Source organism: Physella acuta, unplaced genomic scaffold (genome assembly GCF_028476545.2).
Source record: "Physella acuta isolate Inbredline_101_S28 unplaced genomic scaffold, ASM2847654v3 ptg000345l, whole genome shotgun sequence".
Taxonomy (NCBI): domain Eukaryota; kingdom Metazoa; phylum Mollusca; class Gastropoda; family Physidae; genus Physella; species Physella acuta.
The window spans coordinates 552,438-576,970 of record NW_026731864.1 but is presented as its reverse complement, the minus strand read 5'-3'; the positions used below and the strand labels follow the sequence as shown (position 1 = coordinate 576,970).

The following is a 24,533-nucleotide window of genomic DNA, read 5'->3' as shown; positions in this document are numbered from 1 at the left end:
GTAGATGAAGTATTATGTATTAGTATCGTAACCTACAAGTAGGATTCTTTCAACTTCTAAAGATCTTCGGTAAACGAAATTGAACATTTGAATCATATAAACATAAAAAATACACACACTGAGGCTACAAACATACACACACAGAGGCTACAAACACACACAGAACAAATAGCAAGATGAGACTAAACACCCATACAAACTAAATTTACAATAATATCCATGCTTTGTTTTATCAATAAAAAATAAATAAAGACAAATGACAGTTTACTATTCAAGCTTTTAAAGTAAAATCATCACTTAACATGACATGACGTGTAGTGACACTTTCACATGACAGCACTGATGTGTACGTGCCGAATGACCCGCACACACTAGTACTACAGTAATGTTGTCTATAAAACAGAAATACAAACATGTAGTGAATCAGACACATACTTTGTTTCTCGACAAATGACTTTTTTAATAGGATTACCAGGTTTTAGTATCCTGTGGAAGCTTCTTCGATCTAGTGGGTGCCAAACGTAATTCTTCAACCCCTTTGTATTGTACCGGCATAGCCGAGAGATGGGTCATGATGTACAGACAACTCCTGATCTCTTCATCTGGTGTATTGGTACATGCCCTTGGGAGAATTTTATTTTCCAAGATGCAAACATCGTCTCCAGATGTCTTCAAGCTAAAGGTACAATATTAAATGTAAATAGACCCTTGATTGGTCAATTGTGTTATAAATAAAAGTCGTTTCATGGCATTTTGTTATGTGTGTTTTATTACAGGCTATTTTCTCATTTTTACACTAAATACATTAAATTATATGTAGATAAAATAAAAACTCAATATTTCAATTTTTGTTTTTTTTATTGCCATTTACAAACACAAACACTAAAAACACAAAAACAATGTCTTGACACATCGTCTTGACGGCTGGGATACTTGTTTAGTAATAGAGTCCCTTGTCTGGAAAATAAACATCAAACAATACCAGGGTAATCAAATGTAACACTATGTGTTTGCAGCGATTAACTAAACAAACTTTAACTTTGGACATAGTTAGTTGTGAATATTAGATACAAGTACAAAAACCCTACGTTTTAACTGGACGTTGTTCAAATAAATTAACAATTAATTAATGGCTGCCTAGTGCCTATTTATAGTATTCAACATGAGAAAACAAAATGTAATTAAATATTTATTAATAGTAGCTAAAATCAAACGTGGGTTTTTTTCTGGTTATTAAGAAAGTAAAGCTCAATGAACAACTTACAAATAGGGAGACCATATCCGTATCCAAGACCTCCCCATCCGAGTCTGCCCAGTCCCCAACCTCCAAGACCGCCGTATCCAAGACCGCCGAATCCAAGACCGCCGAATCCAAGCCCACCGAATCCAAGCCCACCATATCCAAGCCCACCGAGTCCTCCAAAACCAAGACCACCATAGAAGGAAGCTTGGGCGCTCATGGAGAGTACAGCGAGGGCAAGAACGGCAAACACGAGTTTGTTCATGGTCTGTGTATGGAAAAAATTAAGCCATTTGCACATAAATTTTATAAATGTATTTTTGCTTTATATAAATATTTACTGGCTTTTCAAAGTACTTTGTATGTTTTGCAACAAAAAATGTATTCACTAAAAAAATTAATTTTATTTCTTTACCAATGTGAAACTTTGGAAAGAATATTTTACTTTTAATACCAAATACTACCACCAATCATTACAATCTAATTAAGATAACGGACAAGCCCTGTGAGATAGTAATTAAAGTGGTGTTGTTCACCTGAATAGTGCATTCATTAATTACCTACACAGGTCTACCTTAGCCACGTTTTAATCTAATGCAGGTTCCATTGTTAGCATTACTTTATTTTAGTATTAGAAATTCGTTTTCTCAATCTTCCATTTTAGACCTAGCGATCTATTGGGCAGACAAAGTATAGACATGTCTCTTGACCTCTGCAAATGATTGTATTGTATGGTCAGGACTATGAACAGCCGCCTTTACTTTCCATAATGTATGCCAGGCACCCATCAGTGCTTGACTGCCTTAGGGACGTCCTTAAGTAACAAGCCCGAAACGATGAGATCCGAACTCGAAACCTTCGGGCTTGTAGTGAAACGTTCTGCCATTAGACCACGCCAACCCACCCAACATATACAAGTCTGATCATCCTAAAGTGTGCTGTTGGCTAACTATTAAATGTAAGTTTATAACCAGAAAGCAGTACTCACGCTTGGCTAATGTAAGTTTATAAATAGAAAGCAGTACTCACGCAGGTAGATGACGGGCTCAGAAACCGGCAAGTTTCTCTAGCTGAGAGTTTGGATGCGATGTTTGACCACCGTCCTCACCTGGCTATTTATACCTGAGCTCGTTACACCTGGGATTTGGTGATGCAAGGCCTCGGGCCAGATCTAGACGATCAAACTTTTTTATGAAGCCAGGATTTCGCTGTTTTATTACGTTAATTAATCCTTGAACTTTGACCTTTTTAGACAAGCTTTCAGCAATGTTGATGAACCAGAGGAAGTAAATATGAAGGTTCTCACGATTCATTTCAGGCTAAGATGGTGAAATCCCCTTGAGTATAAAGTTTGGGTGCTTATGTTGATGTTCATTGTTTTTTGGGGTTTTTTTGTGGTTGTTGTTGTTCAATATTAATCTAATTCTAAAATATACTTAATAATATTTTAAGACAAAGCAATGTCAGTTACCGTCTACCAATATACTTTCAATATACTTCAATGTAATCATTACATAACTAATCAGGATATGGAAGGATAAAAATGTAACAAAATATTTAACGTTCAATCGTATAATGTGTTGTCAAGTTTTGAAAATCACATCAGCAAACAGGACGACGTGAAAACAGACGAGGTTCTACAGCACCCACCAAAAGAGAACCTCTCGCTTCTCTAGCTACCCTTGCTTGATATACACCAAAAGGCTACTACAAATTCCAGAATGATCCTATACCACTACCCACAAACTGGTCGTCCCTATGAAGTACTAAACACAATAGTTACAACTTTAAAATCACCATGATTTTTTGCCCTCATCTTGTCAGTATAGAAATAAATAAATAAATAAATAATAAAATTATTCAAGTAGCAATTTTCTCGGTTAACCAAATAGCACTGCTAAAAAACTGCTTTATAAAAATTCACATCATGGTAGACGGTAACTGACATTGCTTTGTCTTAAAATATTATCAAGTATATTTTAGATTTAGATTTCTAGCATCTTGTTCTCGTTTTTACAAGCTTTTATTTCTGTCCTCTGTCGTCAGTCGTCAGTCTGTCTGTCTAGATCGAAACGCCCGTGTGAAATTGCAGGCACTTATAACTGTCAGAGACGGTTCGTAGTTGGTACGTGGGTCAAGACATAAAGACAATGCATCGTGACATTCAATTTGACTTAATTGGTTGCCTAATTAATTTTTTGTGAATTAATTAAAATTTGCACCGAAGTAGTAGGCAGTTTTATCCACACGCGTCATCACGGCCGTGTTGGGCGTGGAACAAGGGGGGGGGGGGGCTCTAAGACAAAAGCGCGTCATCACGTTCAATAGGCGCGATGGTTTTTAGTAGGGTCAACAGTCTAGTTCTTTACCACTAGACTTCGCCATCCCATAATACTTTACTGAAACTTTAGCTATAAACTTGACAATGGTTTTTAGTCATGTAACTCTATTGTAAATTAAACATGTAAAGTACTGAAAAATAAATTCATAAAAAACGTTTTAATAACAAGCTTTTATGTAATAATGCACTAAAAAGTAGACAAAAAATTATACACTACTATTTAAATAACTATAAAGAAAAGCGTGGGTCTCTTCTCAAATATTAGTAAAGGTATCCAATAGGTACTTAAGTGACTCACGTTTTTCTTTATAGTAATTTAAATAGTAGTGTATAATTTATTTTCTACTTTTTAGTGCATTATTACATTAAAGCTTGTTATTAAAACGTTTTTTTATGAATTTTTTTTTGAATGAGATTAAATGGAACTAGTGTGAAATTTTATTCAAGTTACTATTATATTGTATCCTCATCAGTTAACAACATATTATAAAACCCCTTAACTTTAACGTTTGCGGAAAACGCTATGAAACGCCTCAAATCTCATAAAATATGTAGATTCATAAGAAGGTAACTTTTCACCAAAACTTCAAGGCGAATTGAAAAAACCCACACAAAAAGGGCATCCGCACTAAACATAAAAAGTGTTTCTAGTCACGTGATGTTTAGTTCTAGTCACGTGAAGTGTGGTTCTAGTCACGTGAAGTGTGCTCTAGTCACGTGATGTTTAGTTCTAGTCACGTGAAGTGTGGTTCTAATCACGTGATGTATTGTTCTAGCCACGTGAAGTGTGGTTCTAGTCACGTGAAGTGTGGTTCTAGTCACGTGATGTTTAGTTCTAGTCACGTGAAGTGTGGTTCTAATCACGTGATGTATTGTTCTAGCCACGTGAAGTGTGGTTCTAGTCACGTGAAGTGTGGTTCTAGTCACGTGAAGTGTGGTTCTAGTCACGTGAAGTGTGGTTCTAGTCATGTGAAGTGTGGTTCTAGTCACGTGAAGTGTGGTTCTAGTCACGTGAAGTGTGGTTCTAGTCACGTGAAGTGTGGTTCTAGTCATGTGAAGTGTGGTTCTAGTCACGTGAAGTGTGGTTCTAGTCACGTGAAGTGTGGTTCTAGTCACGTGAAGTGTGGTTCTAGTCACGTGAAGTGTGGTTCTAGATGATGATGTTCCCTTGTAGTTAGCCCTTGTTGAGTCCTAGATGACTCGCTGTGCTACCATATTGTTTTCCTGATACCAATTTGCCTTACCTATACTACTACATATTTTACCCTGACCAAACAAAACGCTTGTTACCTTGCCCCCCTACATCACAATTTAACTTGACCTGTACCAAGATATAATGTTACTTGAACATCTGTCACAGTATATTTTACCTTGACCTATACCAAAATATGTTGCCTTGACCCCAGCCAAAACAATCATTACCTTGTTCGTTCCACAGGTTTCCCTGATCAACAGTAATGATTCAATCATCCAGTTAAACGTCGCCTTTTTAAAAGTAAATAAAATATCTTTCACATTACACGCAATGAAATATTTAATTTAAAATACCAACCACTCCTGCTGTAATTATTTAAAATATCTACGACATTACGAGTTAAAGTTCATGTCAACTTAGCCCCTTTCATACCTCAGGTGTTGTACAAAAATTAAGTGCAAACCTAGGTGTAAAGTCTCTAAGACAAATTACCGGCTTTAAACATTTAAAGTTAATCCAAGCTTCAAACAAATCCACGTAAATGTTCTGGTCGTCAAGATCTGGCCCGGGGCCTTGCATCACCAAATCCCAGGTGTAAAGAGCTCAGGTATAAATAGCCAGGTGAAGACGGTGGTCAAACATCGCATCCAAACTCTCAGCTAGAGAAACTTGCCGGTTTCTGAGCCCGTCATCTACCTGCGTGAGTACTGCTTTCTGTTTATAAACTTACATTAGCCAAGCGTGAGTACTGCTTTCTGTTTATAAACTTACATTAGCCAAGTGTGAGTACTGCTTTCTGTTTGTTCGCACATATATCTGTTAAGACAATGCTCGTGCATACAATTTTTAAACAAACTATATCTTTTTAAGTTACCTATTCTTTTTCTTTTTCTAAATTTTAATATTTTACGAAATGTTTAAGTATGCGATTTGATATCGTTATACAGTATAAGACGAACTAAAATTTTGACTGTAGAAATAAAATACCAATGCGTTATTTCTTAATACTTTTATGCGTGTTTCTAATTATTTTAATTGCAAATTTAACGAATTTTTTTTTTCTACAGACCATGAACCAACTGGTGTTTGCCGTTCTTGCCCTCGCTGTGCTCTCCATGAGCGCCCAAGCTTCCTTCTATGGTGGTCTTGGTTTTGGAGGACTCGGTGGGCTTGGATATGGTGGGCTTGGATTCGGTGGGCTTGGATTCGGTGGGCTTGGATTCGGTGGTCTTGGATTCGGCGGTCTTGGATACGGCGGTCTTGGAGGTTGGGGACTGGGCAGACTCGGATGGGGAGGTCTTGGATACGGATATGGTCTCCCTATTTGTAAGTTGTTCATTGGGCTTTAATTTCTCAGCAGCAACAGAAAAGCCCACTTTGATTTTAGCTACTCTTAATAAATATTTAATTACATTTTGTTTTCTCATGTTGAATACTATAAATAGGCACTAGACAGCCATTAATTGATTGTTAATTTATTTGACCAACGTGCAATTAAAACGTAGGATTTTTTAATCTTTATCTAATGTTCACAACTATTGTCTAACGTTAAGATTTTTTGGTTAATCGCTGCAAACACATATTGTTACATTTGTTGACCCTGGTATTGTTTGATGTTTATTTTCCAGACAAGGGACTCTATTACTAAACAAGTATCCCAGCCGTCAATACGACGTGTCAAGACATTGTTTTTGTGTTTTTAGTGTTTGTGTTTGTCAATAAAAAAAACAAAAGTTGAATCATTGAGTTTTGTATTTTACTTGCATGTAATTTAATGTATTCAGTGTAAAATGAGAAAATAGTCTCTGATAAAATATAAATTACAAACTGCGGTAATACGCCATTTATTTATAACACAATTGAAAGCGACCGATCAATGTCTATTTACATTATATATTGCACCTTTAGCTTGAAGACCTCTTTAGACGATGTTTACGTCTTGGAAAATAAAATTCTCCCAAGGGCATGTACCAAGGCACCAGATGAAGAGATCAGGAGTTGCCCATAAATAATGACCCATCTCTCGACTATACCCCTACAAATGGTTTGTAGGATCACGTTTGGCTCCAACTAGGTCGTAAAAGGTGCGACATGGAACCAAATGTTGGGGATCCTATCGCTCTAGGGGCTCTACATGCACTTGTGTGGTTTCTGAGCTTTCTAATGAGCTTTAATTGTCGAGGTCTGAACTCGGACTTTTTGGTTTACACTCACGCATTAAAAACATTATAAAGGTCTCAATATGAATGTATCATTGTGTTGTCTACTTTGCACACTCAAGTTACAAAAAAAAACAACTGATATTTGAAAAACAGTAACAAACACTAAAGGCTAGTACCGTCATATTTCAACAATGTAATGACATGTTTCATGAAGAAAGCTGATCACCATGATGAAGCAGTAGAAATGTGAAGCAGGGTAGGGCGCGGTTGGGTTTCTAAAAAATAAATCAATAATAAATATTGTTAATTAAAAAAATAGTTTTTCATAATCATGCACACTTTATGTTTTTACTAGCGTACCCGTCCCCGCGCGTTGCCGCGGGGATAGGAAAAAGGGTTTCATCCATGCGTTACCAATCCTATATTCTTAGATGCCTGACCTTGTTTTCTTTAAGTGAGTTATTTAAATGTAAACAATGCCTGCGCTGGATCATAAATATCTGGACACGGGTTTACCTACACTACCGCATGAAACACTTCGGTGACCGCCCATGTGTCAGGGACGTAGAGGGGCGCTTTCAGGAGCCCCCCCCCCCCATTACACTACCGCATAGGCGCCGCCTATGGCACATAGCTTCTTAAAACTAACAGACTCCATCGTGCCAAATAACATCCTGTTTACAATGATGCAGATTGCGTCATTCGCTAAAGTGACACAAATGAACAGGATTTTTTCTTTAAGACGTAAAAAAAATTATTTGACGTGTTTTAAACATCAGTGTGACTGATTCAATGTGTTAGCGTTACTAATGGTTTATTATTAGATGCTTGATCTCAATTTCTGATTGGATTGTCTAAGAATAGATGCTAATTGCATCATTTGCAAAGTGACGAAACTGTTTGGATTTTTTTAAAGACAAAAAAATAAACATCCCAGTTAATAATCTAACCTTGGTTAATTTTTCTGATTATTAAAATAAAACGTATTACAAGGCCCTGAGCGGCCAAAACTGACATTTTTGTTTGTAGCCAAATCGCACCCTACCAGGGAGCCGGCGGACACGCCTGATTCAATTTAGTGAGCGTTTGTAACACCCCATCCTATCCATTGTCTTTCACACTGTTTAGACCAAACGTAGTCGCTATAGCGCTCACGGGAAAAGACCAGGGCGCCAAATCGCATCCAGCCGGGGGAGGGGGGGGGGCACCCATGCAAAATTTCTAATGAACTCACTAAAGTTTGATGGCGATCGGATGAATGGTGTCAAACCAAAATAGACTTTTATTTTTATATACCGTAAATAGAGAAAAAACAAATCGCGCCATGCCTGGTCGCCACCCCTGCGAATTTAAAAAAAAATTTCAGCAGAAACCTCCCCAGGAATAATCACAACTTCCCAAAGTTTCACGGCGATATGATGAGAGGTGTAGTAATGCATAAAAGACAGACAGACATACATTGATTTATATATATATAGATAGATATATAGATGAAAAGACAGATTTGACATACTAACTTCTTAAGCTCTATGTGTATGGCACGGGCCAACATATACTACTTTACACAATTGCTTTAAATTTTAAAATTGGTCCTCTGTCAACTTTTTAAACAATATTTCAAGATTTTCCTCTCAAATTATTGAACAACAAGTGTATTCTCCACTTCACCTCCTAATTGCTTGATGATTTTAAAAATGTCCACCAAATGGTCGTTGGGTGATGTTAAAACGTAAAATGACAGTCATTTCTTTTTACAGAAAATGAGCACTAAATTTGAAAAAGAGACTCAGCGATTCGATAAGACTCAAAGCCCCTAGTCCTTATGTATCAAACGAATGGAAAGATAGGGTTAGGGTTAGGAAATGTTCGTGCTTGTGACCTATTATTGAGATAACTCGAGGACTAACCAGCTCCTCTAACGATAATTATTGTTTAATCTACACATTTTCATTGACATTGTAGATGTGTGTGTATATGTGTGTGTGTGTGTGTGTGCGTGTGTGTGTTTTCTAAACATGGTTTGTAAGGAGGATAATCTAAGACCCTTATTGCGAAGTATGTTAAGTTGATTTCTAATCAAAAGATAAAGGACTCTTTTCACTTAATTAAGATAACGTCAGATGCTTTTTTTTAAAAGTTGGAACTAAATAATATATCAAAATTGACTCAGTCCTGCAAAGATAATCTATGGGGTCCCAAAAATTCGGAACTATTTTTAAACTAAATAATAGTTGGCATAGATTGGTCAACTTTTTAAGTTTTAAGAAATTACGGCACCCTTAATTGCATTTGTGGTAGTATGAACCTACATCAATCGCAGCGGTCTCACACTTGAAGCGAGACACTCTTCGCATATTACTGCATATGATTGTTTTCTCTGATGATAACTACTGTAAATACGTTTAATGTGGTTTTCCCTAACTAGTGCTGAGTGTTACAAAAATGTTTTGCATACATCCTGGCGATTGCAAACTTTCTTAGCTGCCGTGTTACATGATAAAATTGCATGGGCTGATGTTGCTGTGTTTGCATTAGCCGCGATATCTGTTGTCGTCCCTCTAAAACTCTGACTACGATGCAAAACAGTCATTACTGAACGTAAGGGCTTATGTTAATACAGTGTTCAAATGAAAACTTTGTATGTTCAGTGGTTGTTGTTTGTTTTTTTTATTGTTTTTTTTTTGGGCGACATTGGTGTTAAATCTGAACGAATTTTAGCCCCAACTTAAACTTAAATACTATACCTTTTTAAGGTAAGTAAGTAAAGTTCCCTTTTAAACCTGATGGTCCATTGGGCAAGTAAAGTAGAGTTCTCTTGTTTCTGTGACCTCAATAAGCATTATACCTAGCCACCTTTTTAATTGTTTTAATTTAACACCAGTCATTCAAAATCCCGAACAATACTATAGTGGGATGTTTTCAAAGATGGAAAAGTTATAAAATCAAATAGATTTAGTTCATTAACACAATCTTCAATGATGAACTATTGGTATTATTATATCTACTACCTTTCCTTTAAAACTGAAAGTATTTTATTACAAGCATTGACTGGGTTAAATATAATAACAAAACAAATACAGGCAGATAAAAAAAAACCCACCCGTAATCCAAACCAAAACTATACACATAAATTAACTGAATAAAAAATTAATTTATTTTTCTGTACATTTTATTCGTGTTAAAACAACAGTAAACAATTAGCTTGACACGTTGATTGCCATTACTTTAATAGTAAAGTCCTTTATCTGAAAAATATAAAACATAAATTATTGATTAACAAATATAAGAATTATATATTATTATTGTTGTATTAACGAGAACTTATGCCAATGTAATAATAAATAACAAAGCTGTTACTTATCTGTCGAAACTATACAAACCAATGATATATTAGTTAGAACTGTTTCCAAGCTTTATACGTCGACATAAGACAGTAAACACAAAAAAAATATAAAAAATGTAATGCTTTGTCGTAGATTTAAAACTACGCATAGATAATACTTACAAATAGGGAGACCATATCCGTATCCAAGACCTCCCCATCCGAGTCTGCCCAGTCCCCAACCTCCTAGACCGCCGTATCCAAGACCGCCGAATCCGAGACCGCCGAATCCAAGCCCACCGAATCCAAGCCCACCATATCCAAGCCCACCGAGTCCTCCAAAGCCAAGACCACCATAGAAGGAAGCTTGGGCGCTCATGGAGAGCACAGCGAGGGCAAGAACGGTAAACACGAGTTGGTTCATGGTCTGTAGAAATAAAATATTGTTTATCAACTTGCGAATATGGTCATGTAACTAAGCATCTCACAGACATATAGTTAGAATGTAAAAACATTGAAGGATGACAGTAAAAAGGAAGCTTATTATACATTATTTTTAATTGTAGGAGTACGCCATTTCTCAACACTAGACTTGCGAACAAACAGAAAGCAGTTCTCACGCAGGTAGATGACGGCCTCAGAAACCGGCAAGTTTCTCTAGCTGAGAGTTTCGATGCGATGTTTGACCACCGTCCTCACCTGGCTATTTATACCTGAGCTCGTTACACCTGGGATATGGTGGGAAACGGCCGGAAGCAAACTTTAAAACCGTTAGAATTAGTAAGCTGGGATTATCTATACATTACGAAATTAATGGTTTAGTCTAAATACACGATTTATGTGCAACTGTACTGTTAGTGATATTTTAAATTCTTACTTTTTTGCACTTTTTCTTCTACAAGGTTGATCGGTTACAGGTCGGCGTGGTCAAGTCGATAAAGCTCATGGTTGCTAAACCGTAAAGTCTCGAGTTCGAACTCTCGGGCAGATGATGCTCGTTAACTGGGGACAGCCACTCTTCTAGGAGAGAAAACTCCAAAATCAAACAACTGCTGCCTTGTAGTGTGTGTTCTTGGCGAGTTTCAAGAAATGTATGAAAGACACACTACGGGTTTTTCCTTCCCTAGTAGATCCTACTTAATTTGTCTCAAGTCCATATCAGCTCATGACAACAACACCTACGTCATCATCAGCTCATGACAACAACACCTACATCATCAACAGCTCATGACAACAACACCTACATCATCATCAGCATCAACAGCTCATGACAACAACATCCACATTAACAACAGCTCATGACGACAACACCTACATCATCAACAGCTCATGACAACAACACCTACACCAACAACAGATCATGTCAACAACACCTACATCATCAACATCTCACGACAACAACACCTACATCATCAACAGCTCATGTCGACAACACCACCTACATCATCAACATCTCATGACAACAACACCTACATCATCAACAGCACATGTCAACACTTTAACATCATCAATCGCAGTTTGTGTTCATGAACAAAAATCTATATGATTTTATGAAAGTTTCCCATCTTTGAAAACATCTCACTGGAGTATTGTTCAGGACTTTGAATGCTTGGTGTTAAATTAAAACAGTTTCACTTTAAAAGGTGGCTGAGCATAGTGCTGATTGAGGTCACAGAAACACGAGAACTCTACTCAACAACAGTACCTACATCATCAACAGAAGATATTTGATGAGAACAGTACCTGACAGCAGTTAGCTGAGCTTTTTACTCGGCGTATAAGTGATTATTTCACAACTAAAGGAACTAAAGATCGAAATAATCGGCAAAATTTTGAATTTTAAAATACGTTGCTTACGAGCTAAGCGCTCATTTGGTTAAAGTTTTCAAAATACGAATCGTTCGTACGCTGAAGCGTCTGTAACTCGAAGTGTTCTCAACACAAGAACATATTTTACCTATTACATTTTACTAGTTTTACTGAACAGTTTGTAAAATTGAGGCCCGCTGATATACAGTTGTTTCTCTGACCTCATCTAGAGAAGGGCTTGTATGGTCACACTACGGCCAGTATACCCAGCATAGCTCAATGGACATGGGCGCCCAAAATGGATCAAACCATGGAAACTCCAGATTTAAATATCACAAATCATGTGCTCTACCCCTTGACCACACTGTAATAGAACTGGCTCAAACTTTGACCACGTTTAACGCACCTTGCACCACCGGAAGTGACATCTTAAGGTGAAGGTCACCGATAACACCGGTAACCTCGTCCATTTTAGGGGCTAATTAAGTGTTGTTAATTACATGCGAGGTCAATTCTCACCTAAAATCTTCGCAGCTCGCGGCCGTTTAAAACTACATCAAATAAATTCAGGTCGTTAAAGATGTGCTAATTCCCACCCCGCAGGCCTGATGGATTAGCCAGTGCTGTATAAGGTAAGCAGGTATTATGTTAGGTAACACCACTGTCTCTAGTCACCTCAAGGTAACACCACTGTCTAGAGTCACACAAAGGTAACACCACTGTCTCCAGTCACACAAAGGTAACACCACTGTCTCCAGTCACACAAAGGTAACACCACTGTCTCCAGTCACACAAAGGTAACACCACTGTCTCTAGTCACCTCAAGGTAACACCACTGTCTCTAGTCACCTCAAGGTAACATCACTGTCTCTAGTCACCTCAAGGTAACACCACTGTCTCTAGTCACCTCAAGGTAACACCACTGTCTCTAGTCACCTCAAGGTAACACCACTGTCTCTAGTCACCTCAAGGTAACACCACTGTCTACAGTCACACAAAGGTAACACCAATGTCCTCAATCCCTCCCCAATGTTCGTTCTCAATTGTTGGGCTTTATGCTTCTTATTTTTACAAGCTTTTACCCATACCTCTTGTTTTTTGTCTATTGTCTTTGTACTTGCTCTGTCCGCTATCGGTTGAAACTTGGGAGCAAAATTTCACTACTCTACTGCATTGATTTATTTTAAATTTAACGTGTTGATCAATAACAGGTGACAATGCAATGTGACATAAACCTTGACATAATTAGATATTTAACTAATGTAGTTTTAAATAAATTTAAGATCGCTAAAATACGCAAATTTGGAGCGTTCATTTCGTGCGTACATGTGTTGGGTAATTCTATTTTATTCCTGCAAACAAAAAGTATTAAGTAAAGTTTTAATATTTTACATTTAAAAAGTTGTAAAACACTGTTTAGATAGCCAAATGGAAAAGTATAGATCGCAATTAAATTTTGGCAAAGCTATAGACAATATGGTATTAATATAGTCACTTATAGTGACCTTAACTTCTCTTTATAGTGCATTGTTTAACATTTATTTATTTATTTCACAGACCATGAACCAACTCGTGTTTGCCGTTCTTGCCCTCGCTGTGCTCTCCATGAGCGCCCAAGCTTCCTTCTATGGTGGTCTTGGTTTTGGAGGACTCGGTGGGCTTGGATATGGTGGGCTTGGATTCGGTGGGCTTGGATTCGGTGGGTTTGGATATGGCGGTCTGGGATTCGGTGGTCTTGGATACGGCGGTCTTGGATATGGTCTTGGGGGTTTCGGCAGACTTGGATACGGCATCGGCTTTGGTGAGTTTTGTCTAAATATAGGTGTCATAACGTTTAACCCACAACTTAAGTAAACATTGTAGGACTTGTGAAGGTGGACGTATCAGGTTGACCTTGTGGGGTTGGTCTTGTGGGGTTGACCTTGTGGGGTTGACCTTGTAAGGTTAAACTTCTGATCTAATCAAGTCAATGAAAAGCTAGAAAACAAAACACACTGATAAAACTTCCATCACTGATTAACATTAATGTGCCTGGAACTTTGTTGTACATTTTAGTTATAAGTCCAAACTAAAACCCACATATCCAATGATTATAACTTATACTAATTTCCCTCTACAGGCAAAGGCCTCTATTATTAAGGCTCTCGTCATGAGTTGGATAGCGTCTTCTGTGGTTACCATGGCAACTGTGGCAGACATACATTTCCTGTCTATTTCGTTCAGACCCAGTGGTGTTCATATGCTTTAAATAAACATTGATGTTCAGTTTCCTAGTTCACAGTGTTTGTGAGTTCGCTTTATAACCTAAACACGAATATTCTCTCCCCGTGAAAGGTAGTGTCATGTTTTTGTATACAGTTTAGGGGCTATTCGTAAAACAAACGGGCATATTTTGTCTGTCTAACACGTATGAACATCTGCCCTTTGCGATGCAAATGTTTAGGTCTTGTAGGTTTTAATTTAACACAGAATCATGTTCTCTGTATCAACGATGTAGGCACATAATTTCTTTATGGGAAAAATAGGGACAACAACCCCGTCCACCTAATGAAGACATGTGTACATGTCATGGGGATTTTGGGTAAATGTCTTCCGTTAAGTGTAGAGTAGCACAGCAGTTAAATTAATACAATTAAAGGTCCAAACAAAAACATCACACTTGAAAGTAAATTATAATTTGATGTTGAGAAGCCATTAGAGGTTCATTGATGTTTATAAGCAGGCTTGATCGTAGTTTATAAGTACTTGGTTCACGTGTAGACTATAATAAATGTTGTACTGCACAACTTGACTGATCGACACTTGGATCATATCATACATCTGTTTACAATATTTTATTGATTCTATTTTTCGTTCTCTTCTTCGGAAAAAAATAAATGTAACATATTCACAAAATAATTTTTAGGACATGGAAACCATAGTTTATCTGATGATATTTAAAAGTTAACTAAAAAAAAACAGAAGTTAAACTGAAAAAGGGACATAACTAAATTTAAAAAGCAGTCTTTGTTTCAGTCAGAGTGATAGTTACTGGCGATGTGCAGCTTGCCTGAATATATTCACAGTTCATGATATTCCTTTTATTTTCAACGAGCCGGCCCGCGGCATAACATACGCCGCTATTTAGTTGTTTCTAATTTTCAATAATTCATAATTTGTGAATTCGACAGTACCAACGCTGACACTGAAAATATTTCTTTAAAACACTATAAGTAGCTCGTTAAGGACCATAACCCCCCCCCTTCCTTCCCTCCCCCCCTCCTCCCCCCCCCTCCTCCCCCCCCCCCTCCTCCCCCCCCCCTCCTCCCCCCCTCCTCCCCCCCCCCTCCTCCCCCCCCCCCCTCCTCCCCCCCCCCTCCTCCCCCCCCCCCTACGTTTAAAATCGTTGGCTCTGCTTGTAAACATTTAGAGTGAACACAGCTCACTAAAACCATGTAGGGGTGGGGAGGTAGGGAGAGCGTTTGCAGCTTGTTTTCTTACGGCTCGAAGAAGCGAATTATATATATAGATTTAGTTGGCATACTATAGTATTTTAATTATTTGATATTGTGGATCTAAAGTATATGTTATAATAGATTTCAAACATTTGTCATTATGTCTGCACCCCCCCCCCCCTCCCCCGCCCATTTTTTTTTTGCTACCCCACAGTTAACGGGTAACCGTAAACACCTGAACCTAGGGTTCAACGTAGTGTTAACGGGTCTCGACCTCGGACTGCGGGCATCAAGGCGGAGACCTAGTCTTATGACGTGTAGGGTAGGGACGCTTTAGTCCAGTCACTTCATCTTCTACCATCTTAGCGGCTACATGTGGGGTGGGCCGGTACCAGTCATTGACGCTACGGCCATTGTGCTAAATATTTTTTCCTTGATAACCTCCTGCCCCCACCCCACCCCGCACCCCCCCCCACACACACATACACACAATGAGCACACAAAGTACTTGAACTTGTCACTACAAATTAAACACCATCACTTGACCCCTAGAACACATCAACAATTTTACTACCACTACTGAGTGTGATCTACCTGTCACTAATTTACGTCACCGACGTCACGTGATATATGCATTCTTTAATCATGTAAAACGTCGTAGTCTATAGGTTAGGTGTGGGGGGTGTTAAAAATACCACCATCCCGCTTGAATATACATATATATTGCCAGATCTAGTAATTGTTCACCAAGACGAGTGAATTTACTAGTTAAGTTGGATTTACAGAGAGTTATACGATGTTAAAGTACAACTCTCATAATCACTCTGGTGGTCAACAATTTCAATTGTGACGTTTTAGCATCCATTCACTGTCCACTCATTCATCCATTCACTGTTCACTCATTCATCCATTCACTGTCCACTCATTCATCCATTCACTGTCCACTCATTCATCCATTCACTGTCCACTCATTCATCCATTCACTGTTCACTCATTCATTCATTCACTGTCCACTCATTCATCCATTCACTGTCCACTCATTCATCCATTCACTGTTCACTCATTCATCCATTCACTGTCCACTCATTCATCCATTCACTGTCCACTCATTCATCAATTCACTGTCCACTCATTCATCCATTCACTGTCCACTCATTCATTCATTCACTGTCCACTCATTCATCAATTCACTGTCCACTCATTCATCCATTCACTGTCCACTCATTCATCCATTCACTGTCCACTCATTCATCCATTCATTGTCCACTCATTCATCCATTCACTGTCCACTCATTCATTCATTCACTGTCCACTCATTCATCAATTCACTGTCCACTCATTCATCAATTCACTGTCCACTCATTCATCCATTCACTGTCCACTCATTCATCCATTCATTGTCCACTCATTCATCCATTCACTGTCCACTCATTCATTCATTCACTGTCCACTCATTCCTCCATTCACTGTTCACTCATTCATCAATTCACTGTCCACTCATTCATCCATTCACTGTCCACTCATTCATCAATTCACTGTCCACTCATTCATCCATTCACTGTCCACTCATTCATTCATTCACTGTCCACTCATTCATCAATTCACTGTCCACTCATTCCTCCATTCACTGTCCACTCATTCCTCCATTCACTGTTCACTCATTCATCAATTCACTGTCCACTCATTCATCCATTCACTGTCCACTCATTCATCCATTCACTGTCCACTCATTCATCCATTCACTGTCCACTCATTCATCAATTCACTGTCCACTCATTCATCCATTCACTGTCCACTCATTCATTCATTCACTGTCCACTCATTCATCAATTCACTGTCCACTCATTCATCCATTCACTGTCCACTCATTCATCCATTCACTGTTCACTCATTCATCCATTCACTGTCCACTCATTCATCCATTCACTGTCCACTCATTCATCCATTCACTGTCCACTCATTCATCAATTCACTGTCCACTCATTCATCCATTCACTGTCCACTCATTCATTCATTCACTGTCCACTCATTCATCAATTCACTGTCCACTCATTCATCCATTCACTGTCCACTCATTCATCCATTCATTGTCCACTCATTCATCCATTCACTGTCCACTCATTCATCCATTCACTGTCCACTCATTCATCAATTCACTGTCCACTCATTCATCCATTCTCTGTCCACTCATTCATTCATTCACTGTCCACTCATTCATCAATTCACTGTCCACTCATTCATCCTTTCACTGTCCACTCATTGATCCATTCACTGTCCACTCATTCATCCATTCACTGTCCACTCCTTCATCCATTCACTGTCCACTCTTTCATCCATTCACTGTCCACTCATTCATTCATTTATTCACTGTCCACTCATTCATTCATTTATTCACTGTCCACTCATTCATCCACTCACTGTCCACTCATTCATCCACTCACTGTCCACTAATTCATCCATTCACTGTCCACTCATTCATCCATTCACTGTCCACTCATTCATCCATTCACTGTCCACTCATTTATCCATTCACTGTCCACTCATTCATCCATTCACTGTCCACTCATTCATCCATTCACTGTCCACTCATTCATCAATTCACTGTCCACTCATTCATCCATTCACTGTCCACTCATTCATTCATTCACTGTCCACTCATTCATCAATTCACTGTCCACTCATTCATCCATTCACTGTCCACTCATTCATCCATTCACTGTTCACTCATTCATCCATTCACTGTTCACTCATTCATCCATTCACTGTCCACTCATTCATCCATTCACTGTCCACTCATTCATCAATTCACTGTCCACTCATTCATCCATTCACTGTCCACTCATTCATTCATTCACTGTCCACTCATTCATCAATTCACTGTCCACTCATTCATCCATTCACTGTCCACTCATTCATCCATTCATTGTCCACTCATTCATCCATTCACTGTCCACTCATTCATCCATTCACTGTCCACTCATTCATTAATTCACTGTCCACTCATTCATCCATTCACTGTCCACTCATTCATTCATTCACTGTCCACTCATTCATCAATTCACTGTCCACTCATTCATCCATTCACTGTCCACTCATTCATCCATTCACTGTCCACTCATTCATCCATTCACTGTCCACTCATTCATCCATTCACTGTCCACTCTTTCATCCATTCACTGTCCACTCATTCATTCATTTATTCACTGTCCACTTATTCATTCATTTATTCACTGTCCACTCATTCATCCACTCACTGTCCACTCATTCATCCACTCACTGTCCACTAATTCATCCATTCACTGTCCACTCATTCATCCATTCACTGTCCACTCATTCATCCATTCACTGTCCACTCATTCATCCATTCACTGTCCACTAATTCATCCATTCACTGTCCACTCATTCATCCATTCACTGTCCACTAATTCCTCCATTCACTGTCCACTCATTCATTCATTCACTGTCCACTCATTCATCCATTCACTGTCCACTCATTCCTCCATTCACTGTTCACTCATTCATTCATTCACTGTCCACTCATTCATCCATTCACTGTCCACTCATTCATTCATTCACTGTCCACTCATTCATCCATTCACTGTCCACTCATTCATCCACTCACTGTCCACTCATTCATTCATTCACTGTCCGCTCATTCATCCATTCACTGTCCACTCATTCCTCCATTCACTGTCCACTCATTCATTCATTCACTGTCCACTCATTCATTCATTCACTGTCCACTCATTCATTCATTCACTGTCCACTCATTCATCCATTCACCGTCCACTACCTCTGTGGAGGTACGGGCCGTCAACTATAGTGGTGACACAGAAAACGTCTTTGTGTTACTCAAATGTGTTGTATGAATGTATGTGCTGTTCAATATGTTGTATGAATATATGTGTTGTTCAATATGTTGTATGAATATATGTGTTGTTCAATATGTTGTATGAATGTATGTGTTCAATGTGTTGTATGAATATATGTGTTCAATGTGTTGTTTGAATGTATGTGTTGTTCAATGTGTTGTATGAATATATGTGTTGTTCAATATGTTGTATGAATGTATGTGTGTGTTGTTCAATATGTTGTATAAATATGTGTTGTTCAATATGTTGTATAAATATGTGTTGTTCAATATGTTGTATAAATATGTGTTGTTCAATATGTTGTATGAATATATGTGTTCAATGTGTTGTATGAATGTATGTGTTGTTCAATATGTTGTTTGAATGTATGTGCTGTTCAATATGTTGTATAAATATGTGTTGTTCAATATGTTGTTTGAATGTATGTGTTGTTCAATATGTTGTATGAATGTATGTGTGTGTTGTTCAATATGTTGTATAAATATGTGTTGTTCAATATGTTGTTTGAATATTTGTGTTGTTCAATATGTTGTATAAATATATGTGTTGTTCAATATGTTGTATAAATATATGTGTTGTTCAATATGTTGTTTGAATATATGTGTTGTTCAATATGTTGTTTGAATATATGTGTTGTCCAATATGTTGTATGAATGTATGTGTTGCTCAATGTGTTATATGAATATATGTATTCTTCAATATGTTGTATGAATGTATGTGCTGTTCAATGTGTAGTATGAATATATATATATGATTATATGTGTTGTTCAATAAGTTGTATGAATATATGTGTTGTTCAATGTGTTGTATTGATGTATGCGTCGCATCTCATTCAGACATAAGAGCAACGATTTGCTAAAAAGGTTTTAAAAAATAATAAACAAACTTGTGTCTTTTAATCCCACTCCCTACCTCACCCATACCCTACCCATACAACTTCCTACCTTACCCCTACCTTTACCCTACCTTACCCCTGCCTCTCCCTACCTTACCCATACTGTAACCCTAGCCCCTATTACTAGATCTTGCCAATGAAATGATTCTCAGTCACCAACAGTCAGTTGAGTATTCTTATAGGTTCAAGCAAACCGTTTTAAGAAAAAACATAACCAACCAAAGTAAAAAAAGAGTACGGTCACCTGAACTGGCAACACACCCACCTCAACTAACTGGAAGGGGGGGGGGGGAGATGCCCTGAGGTCAAATCGTGAGTCCACGTCCGGTTAGAGCGTCAGACGACAAATTGATCAGGAGAAACCACACGCCTCGGAGATATTTTTCACGTGTTAATGGAGAAAACATGACCAAAAACATGACCAGATTGAATGTCTTCCCTTCAGGCAGGGTGAGGGGGTGATGCAGGGCAGGATATATAAGGGGCTCTCCAGCCTCGTTTCACCATCAGCAGACGCAACTCACGAATTTTGGTTGGTAGGACGGTCTCGTCAAGCGCAGACAACTCCGTAAGCAGTTTACACATTTTAAAAATTAAGTTTAATAATAATTACATTCTTTATATCTTCAAATTTCATTATTTTTACACTTAGTTTATATAGTCCAAAAGTCCTTGAATTGTTGAATGCATTTTTATTTAATAATGTGTTCAATAATAAATTCAAATAAACTGATTTTAGCAGATATAATTGCATAGAATATTGTAATTTGCATTTTTTAAATATAGTTAGTATTCAGTTTCTTCCAGATATCCCACCTCCCCGAACGAAATTGATTTTATTTTGAAAACATATACTTCTACCAGTGTCCGCCTCCTCCCCCCCCCCCCCCCAACCGGAGAATGCCCCCCCCCCCTTTCCGAAAATATCAAGTGTCCCCCATCCGGAGATTTAAAAAAATGGAAGAAACACTGTTAATATCCATTTGAAAAGATTGACTCCGTGACAGATCTGCCAAGCAATTGACACTATAAAGTATTGTGTTCAGACCTTACATGAAAGCTCAAATGCTTCTCTCCACCCACAGATCATGTACAAACTAGACCTTGCCTCCAGAGATCATGTACAAACTAGACCTTGCCTCCACAGATCATGTACAAACTAGACCTTGCCTCCAGAGATCATGTACAAACTAGACCTTGCCTCCACAGATCATGTACAAACTAGTCCTTGCCTTCACAGATCATGTACAAACTAGTCCTTGCCTCCATAGATCATGTACAAACTAGACCTTGCCTCCAGAGATCATGTACAAACTAGACCTTGCCTCCACAGATCATGTACAAACTAGTCCTTGCCTTCACAGATCATGTACAAACTAGTCCTTGCCTCCATAGATCATGTACAAACTAGACCTTGCCTCCAGAGATCATGTACAAACTAGACCTTGCCTCCACAGATCATGTACAAACTAGTCCTTGCCTCCACAGATCATGTACAAACTAGACCTTGCCTCCATAGATCATGTACAAACTAGACCTTGCCTCCAGAGATCATGTACAAACTAGACCTTGCCTCCACAGATCATGTACAAACTAGACCTTGCCTCCACAGATGATGTATAAACTAGACCTTGCCTCCAGAGATCATGTACAAACTAGACCTTGCCTCCATAGATCATGTACTAACTAGTCCTTGCCTCCATAGATCATGTACTAACTAGTCCTTGCCTCCATAAATCATGTACAAACTAGACCTTACCTCCACATATTATGTACAAACTAGTCCTTGCCTCCAGAGATCATGTACAAACTAGACCTTGCCTTTACAGGTCATATACAAACTAGTCCTTGCCTCCATAGATCATGTACAAACTAGACCTTACCTCCACATATTATGTACAAACTAGTCCTTGCCTCCAGAGATCATGTACAAACTAGTCCTTGCCTCCATAGATCATGTACAAACTAGACCTTACCTCCACATATTATGTACAAACTAGTCCTTGCCTCCAGAGATCATGTACAAACTAGACCTTGCCTTTACAGGTCATATACAAACTAGACCTTGCCTTTACAGGTCATATACAAACTAGACCTTGCCTTTACAGGTCATATACAAACTAGACCTTACAGGTCATGTACAAACTAGACCTTGCCCCCACAGATCATGTACAAACTAGACCTTGCCCCCACAGATCATGTACAAACTAGACCTTGCCTTCACAGATCATGTACAAACTAGTCCTTGCCGTGCTTCTCCTTGCCGCTATCACCATGAATGCTGAAGCCTTCGCCTACGGATTTGGTGGCCTGTACGGCGGTGGCCTCTATGGACTCGGTGGCCTTTATGGTGGTGGTCTATATGGAGGTGGTCTTCTAGGTGGTGGCCTCTTCGGTGGTCTGTATGGTGGTTTAGGAGGTCTTGGTGGTCTTTATGGAGGTAAGTCTAAAAAAAAGCCATGTTAATCTACCCCCTCCCCCATAAAGTATCAATTACATTCAGTTTACTGTACAATATTATGTAAAATAAATATATTGAGCAGCTGTCTTAAAACTAATCTAACATGAGATGAAGCCATCTGAGTTGAATACATTGCTACAATTTGATTTTATCCCCAGGTTTCGGAAGGTTTGGCTATTACTAAAGAGAAACATATCTAGTTAGACTTCACATATGAAACAAAGCCCTTACTGAAGTGAACCACATCACATGAAACAACCCCGTCATAAAAGAGAGAAAAATACTACCCTTCGATGTCTGCTGTTCTTTACATCACAAGTACGCTTGTTTTAAGAGGCGCAGGCGCTGTACCACTTTTATGTTTCGCTGCCTGCACTTTCATTGCGCCACAAGATTTGACACACTTTTATAATAAAAATAATCTAAATTTTTCTTCTGTTTTACTTTCTCGTATACGTAGTATATCGAAAGTATTGTAATCGTAAAAAATCGAATTCGAGTTTTTTCACAAATCTCAACGTTTTATAGGGCCTACCTCACAGAGTCGGTAAAACTTAGCTTTGCTATTTTGTGTACAAGTATTATATAAAACTTTTAGTTCTGTATCAACATGTTATCGATTTACGGCAACCGGAAGTGGAACTTATTCTCCAGCTTCCTCTTCATTATTAATTTTAGTGTAGGAAAGGATTCCCTCCAACAAAATAAACAGAGGCGTAGCGAGGGCGGGGCGGGGGGGGGGGGGGGTGCGGACCGCACCGGGTGACACATTTTAGGGGTGACAACAAGGCAAAAAATTGCAAAATGTACAGACTATAGATAAACTATTACTATTAAGTCTGCAGTGATTAAAGCTTACACACATACATGTATCCGTATGTGGCATATATTAAAATTATAGGCCTATGTATGCCGACACACACACAGCTATATATATATATATATATATATATATATATATATATATATATATATATATATATATATATATATATATATTTATTTATATATATATATATATATACATTAGAGTATAGATGTATATATATATATATATATATATATCTTAGAGTATATATATACATATATATATATATATATATATATATATATATATGTTTCGGGGGGGGGGGGGGACGGGGACACCACTAAGTACCGCACCGGGTGACACCCGACCTAGCAACGCCACTGACAGTAAAGTATATGTCACAACTGGTTATTTAAACCGTTGACTCTGATTTCAGCCTGCTTTTCTTTTTGGAGTCTCTTCAATATCATTTGTCCAACCAAGAACAAACTACAAGGCATCAGTTGTTTGATTTTGGAGTTGTCTCTCCTAGAAGAGTTGCTGTCCCCAGCTATCGAGCCTCATTTGCCAGTGAGTTCGAACTCGAGACTTTTCGGTTTAACAACCATGAGCTATATTGACTCGAGCACGCCGACCCCCTATTCTTCAGAAATTTCCGGTGACCGGAAGTGGAACTTATACTATTTCCGTTTTTTCAAAAGCCTATAACTTGAGTACTTGTTCCGATAGACGAAATTTCACATATAAGTAAACTATCTAATTATCTGTTTTCTGTCTAATTTTGAGCGATTTCCGGGGACCGGAAGTAGTGGAATACATCTCTGCAGTCCCACTTTTCACTCAAATCTTTTCCAGGTAATATTTAAAATTAACTCATCTTTTTTGAAGACATGACCTAGGTACTAGTTACATTATGTTAGCTTACATATTTTGTGTGCAGATGACAAAAAACAAACAAGTTATTTCTGGCTTGTCAAATTTTGTTAAGTTATAT

At 38.3% G+C, this 24,533-nt stretch overlaps 2 protein-coding genes and 1 long non-coding RNA gene across 3 annotated transcripts; 2 read left to right on the top strand and 1 right to left on the bottom strand.

Annotated features, from left to right (window-relative positions):
• Positions 1-842: 842 nt before the first annotated feature.
• On the bottom strand, positions 843-2,394 carry LOC131941110 (uncharacterized). The gene is made up of 3 exons (XR_009386612.1): positions 2,270-2,394; positions 1,265-1,508; positions 843-957 (listed from the first exon to the last, which is right to left on the bottom strand). It is a non-coding gene; the product is annotated as an uncharacterized LOC131941110 (long non-coding RNA).
• Positions 2,395-5,403: 3,009 nt separating this feature from the next.
• On the top strand, positions 5,404-6,508 carry LOC131941087 (acanthoscurrin-2-like). The gene is made up of 3 exons (XM_059300082.1): positions 5,404-5,476; positions 5,844-6,102; positions 6,405-6,508. Exons 2-3 carry the CDS (start codon positions 5,847-5,849, stop codon positions 6,422-6,424), a joined length of 276 nt encoding a protein of 91 aa, XP_059156065.1. The 5' UTR covers positions 5,404-5,476; positions 5,844-5,846; the 3' UTR covers positions 6,425-6,508.
• A 14,216-nt stretch (positions 6,509-20,724) lies between these two features.
• Positions 20,725-23,091, top strand: LOC131941088 (acanthoscurrin-1-like). Its single transcript, XM_059300083.1, has 3 exons — positions 20,725-20,838; positions 22,497-22,710; positions 22,890-23,091. Exons 2-3 carry the CDS (start codon positions 22,500-22,502, stop codon positions 22,913-22,915), a joined length of 237 nt encoding a protein of 78 aa, XP_059156066.1. The 5' UTR covers positions 20,725-20,838; positions 22,497-22,499; the 3' UTR covers positions 22,916-23,091.
• Positions 23,092-24,533: the final 1,442 nt, after the last annotated feature.

Excerpts from the sequence above, each read along its gene's own strand:
- LOC131941087 (XM_059300082.1), top strand. The coding sequence starts at position 5,847 with ATGAACCAACTGGTGTTTGCCGTTCTTGCCCTCGCTGTGCTCTCCATG. Across the intron at positions 6,103-6,404 it reads CGGATATGGTCTCCCTATTT|ACAAGGGACTCTATTACTAA; the intron begins GTAAGTTGTTCA and ends TTTATTTTCCAG.
- LOC131941088 (XM_059300083.1), top strand. The coding sequence starts at position 22,500 with ATGTACAAACTAGTCCTTGCCGTGCTTCTCCTTGCCGCTATCACCATG. Across the intron at positions 22,711-22,889 it reads TCTTGGTGGTCTTTATGGAG|GTTTCGGAAGGTTTGGCTAT; the intron begins GTAAGTCTAAAA and ends TTTTATCCCCAG.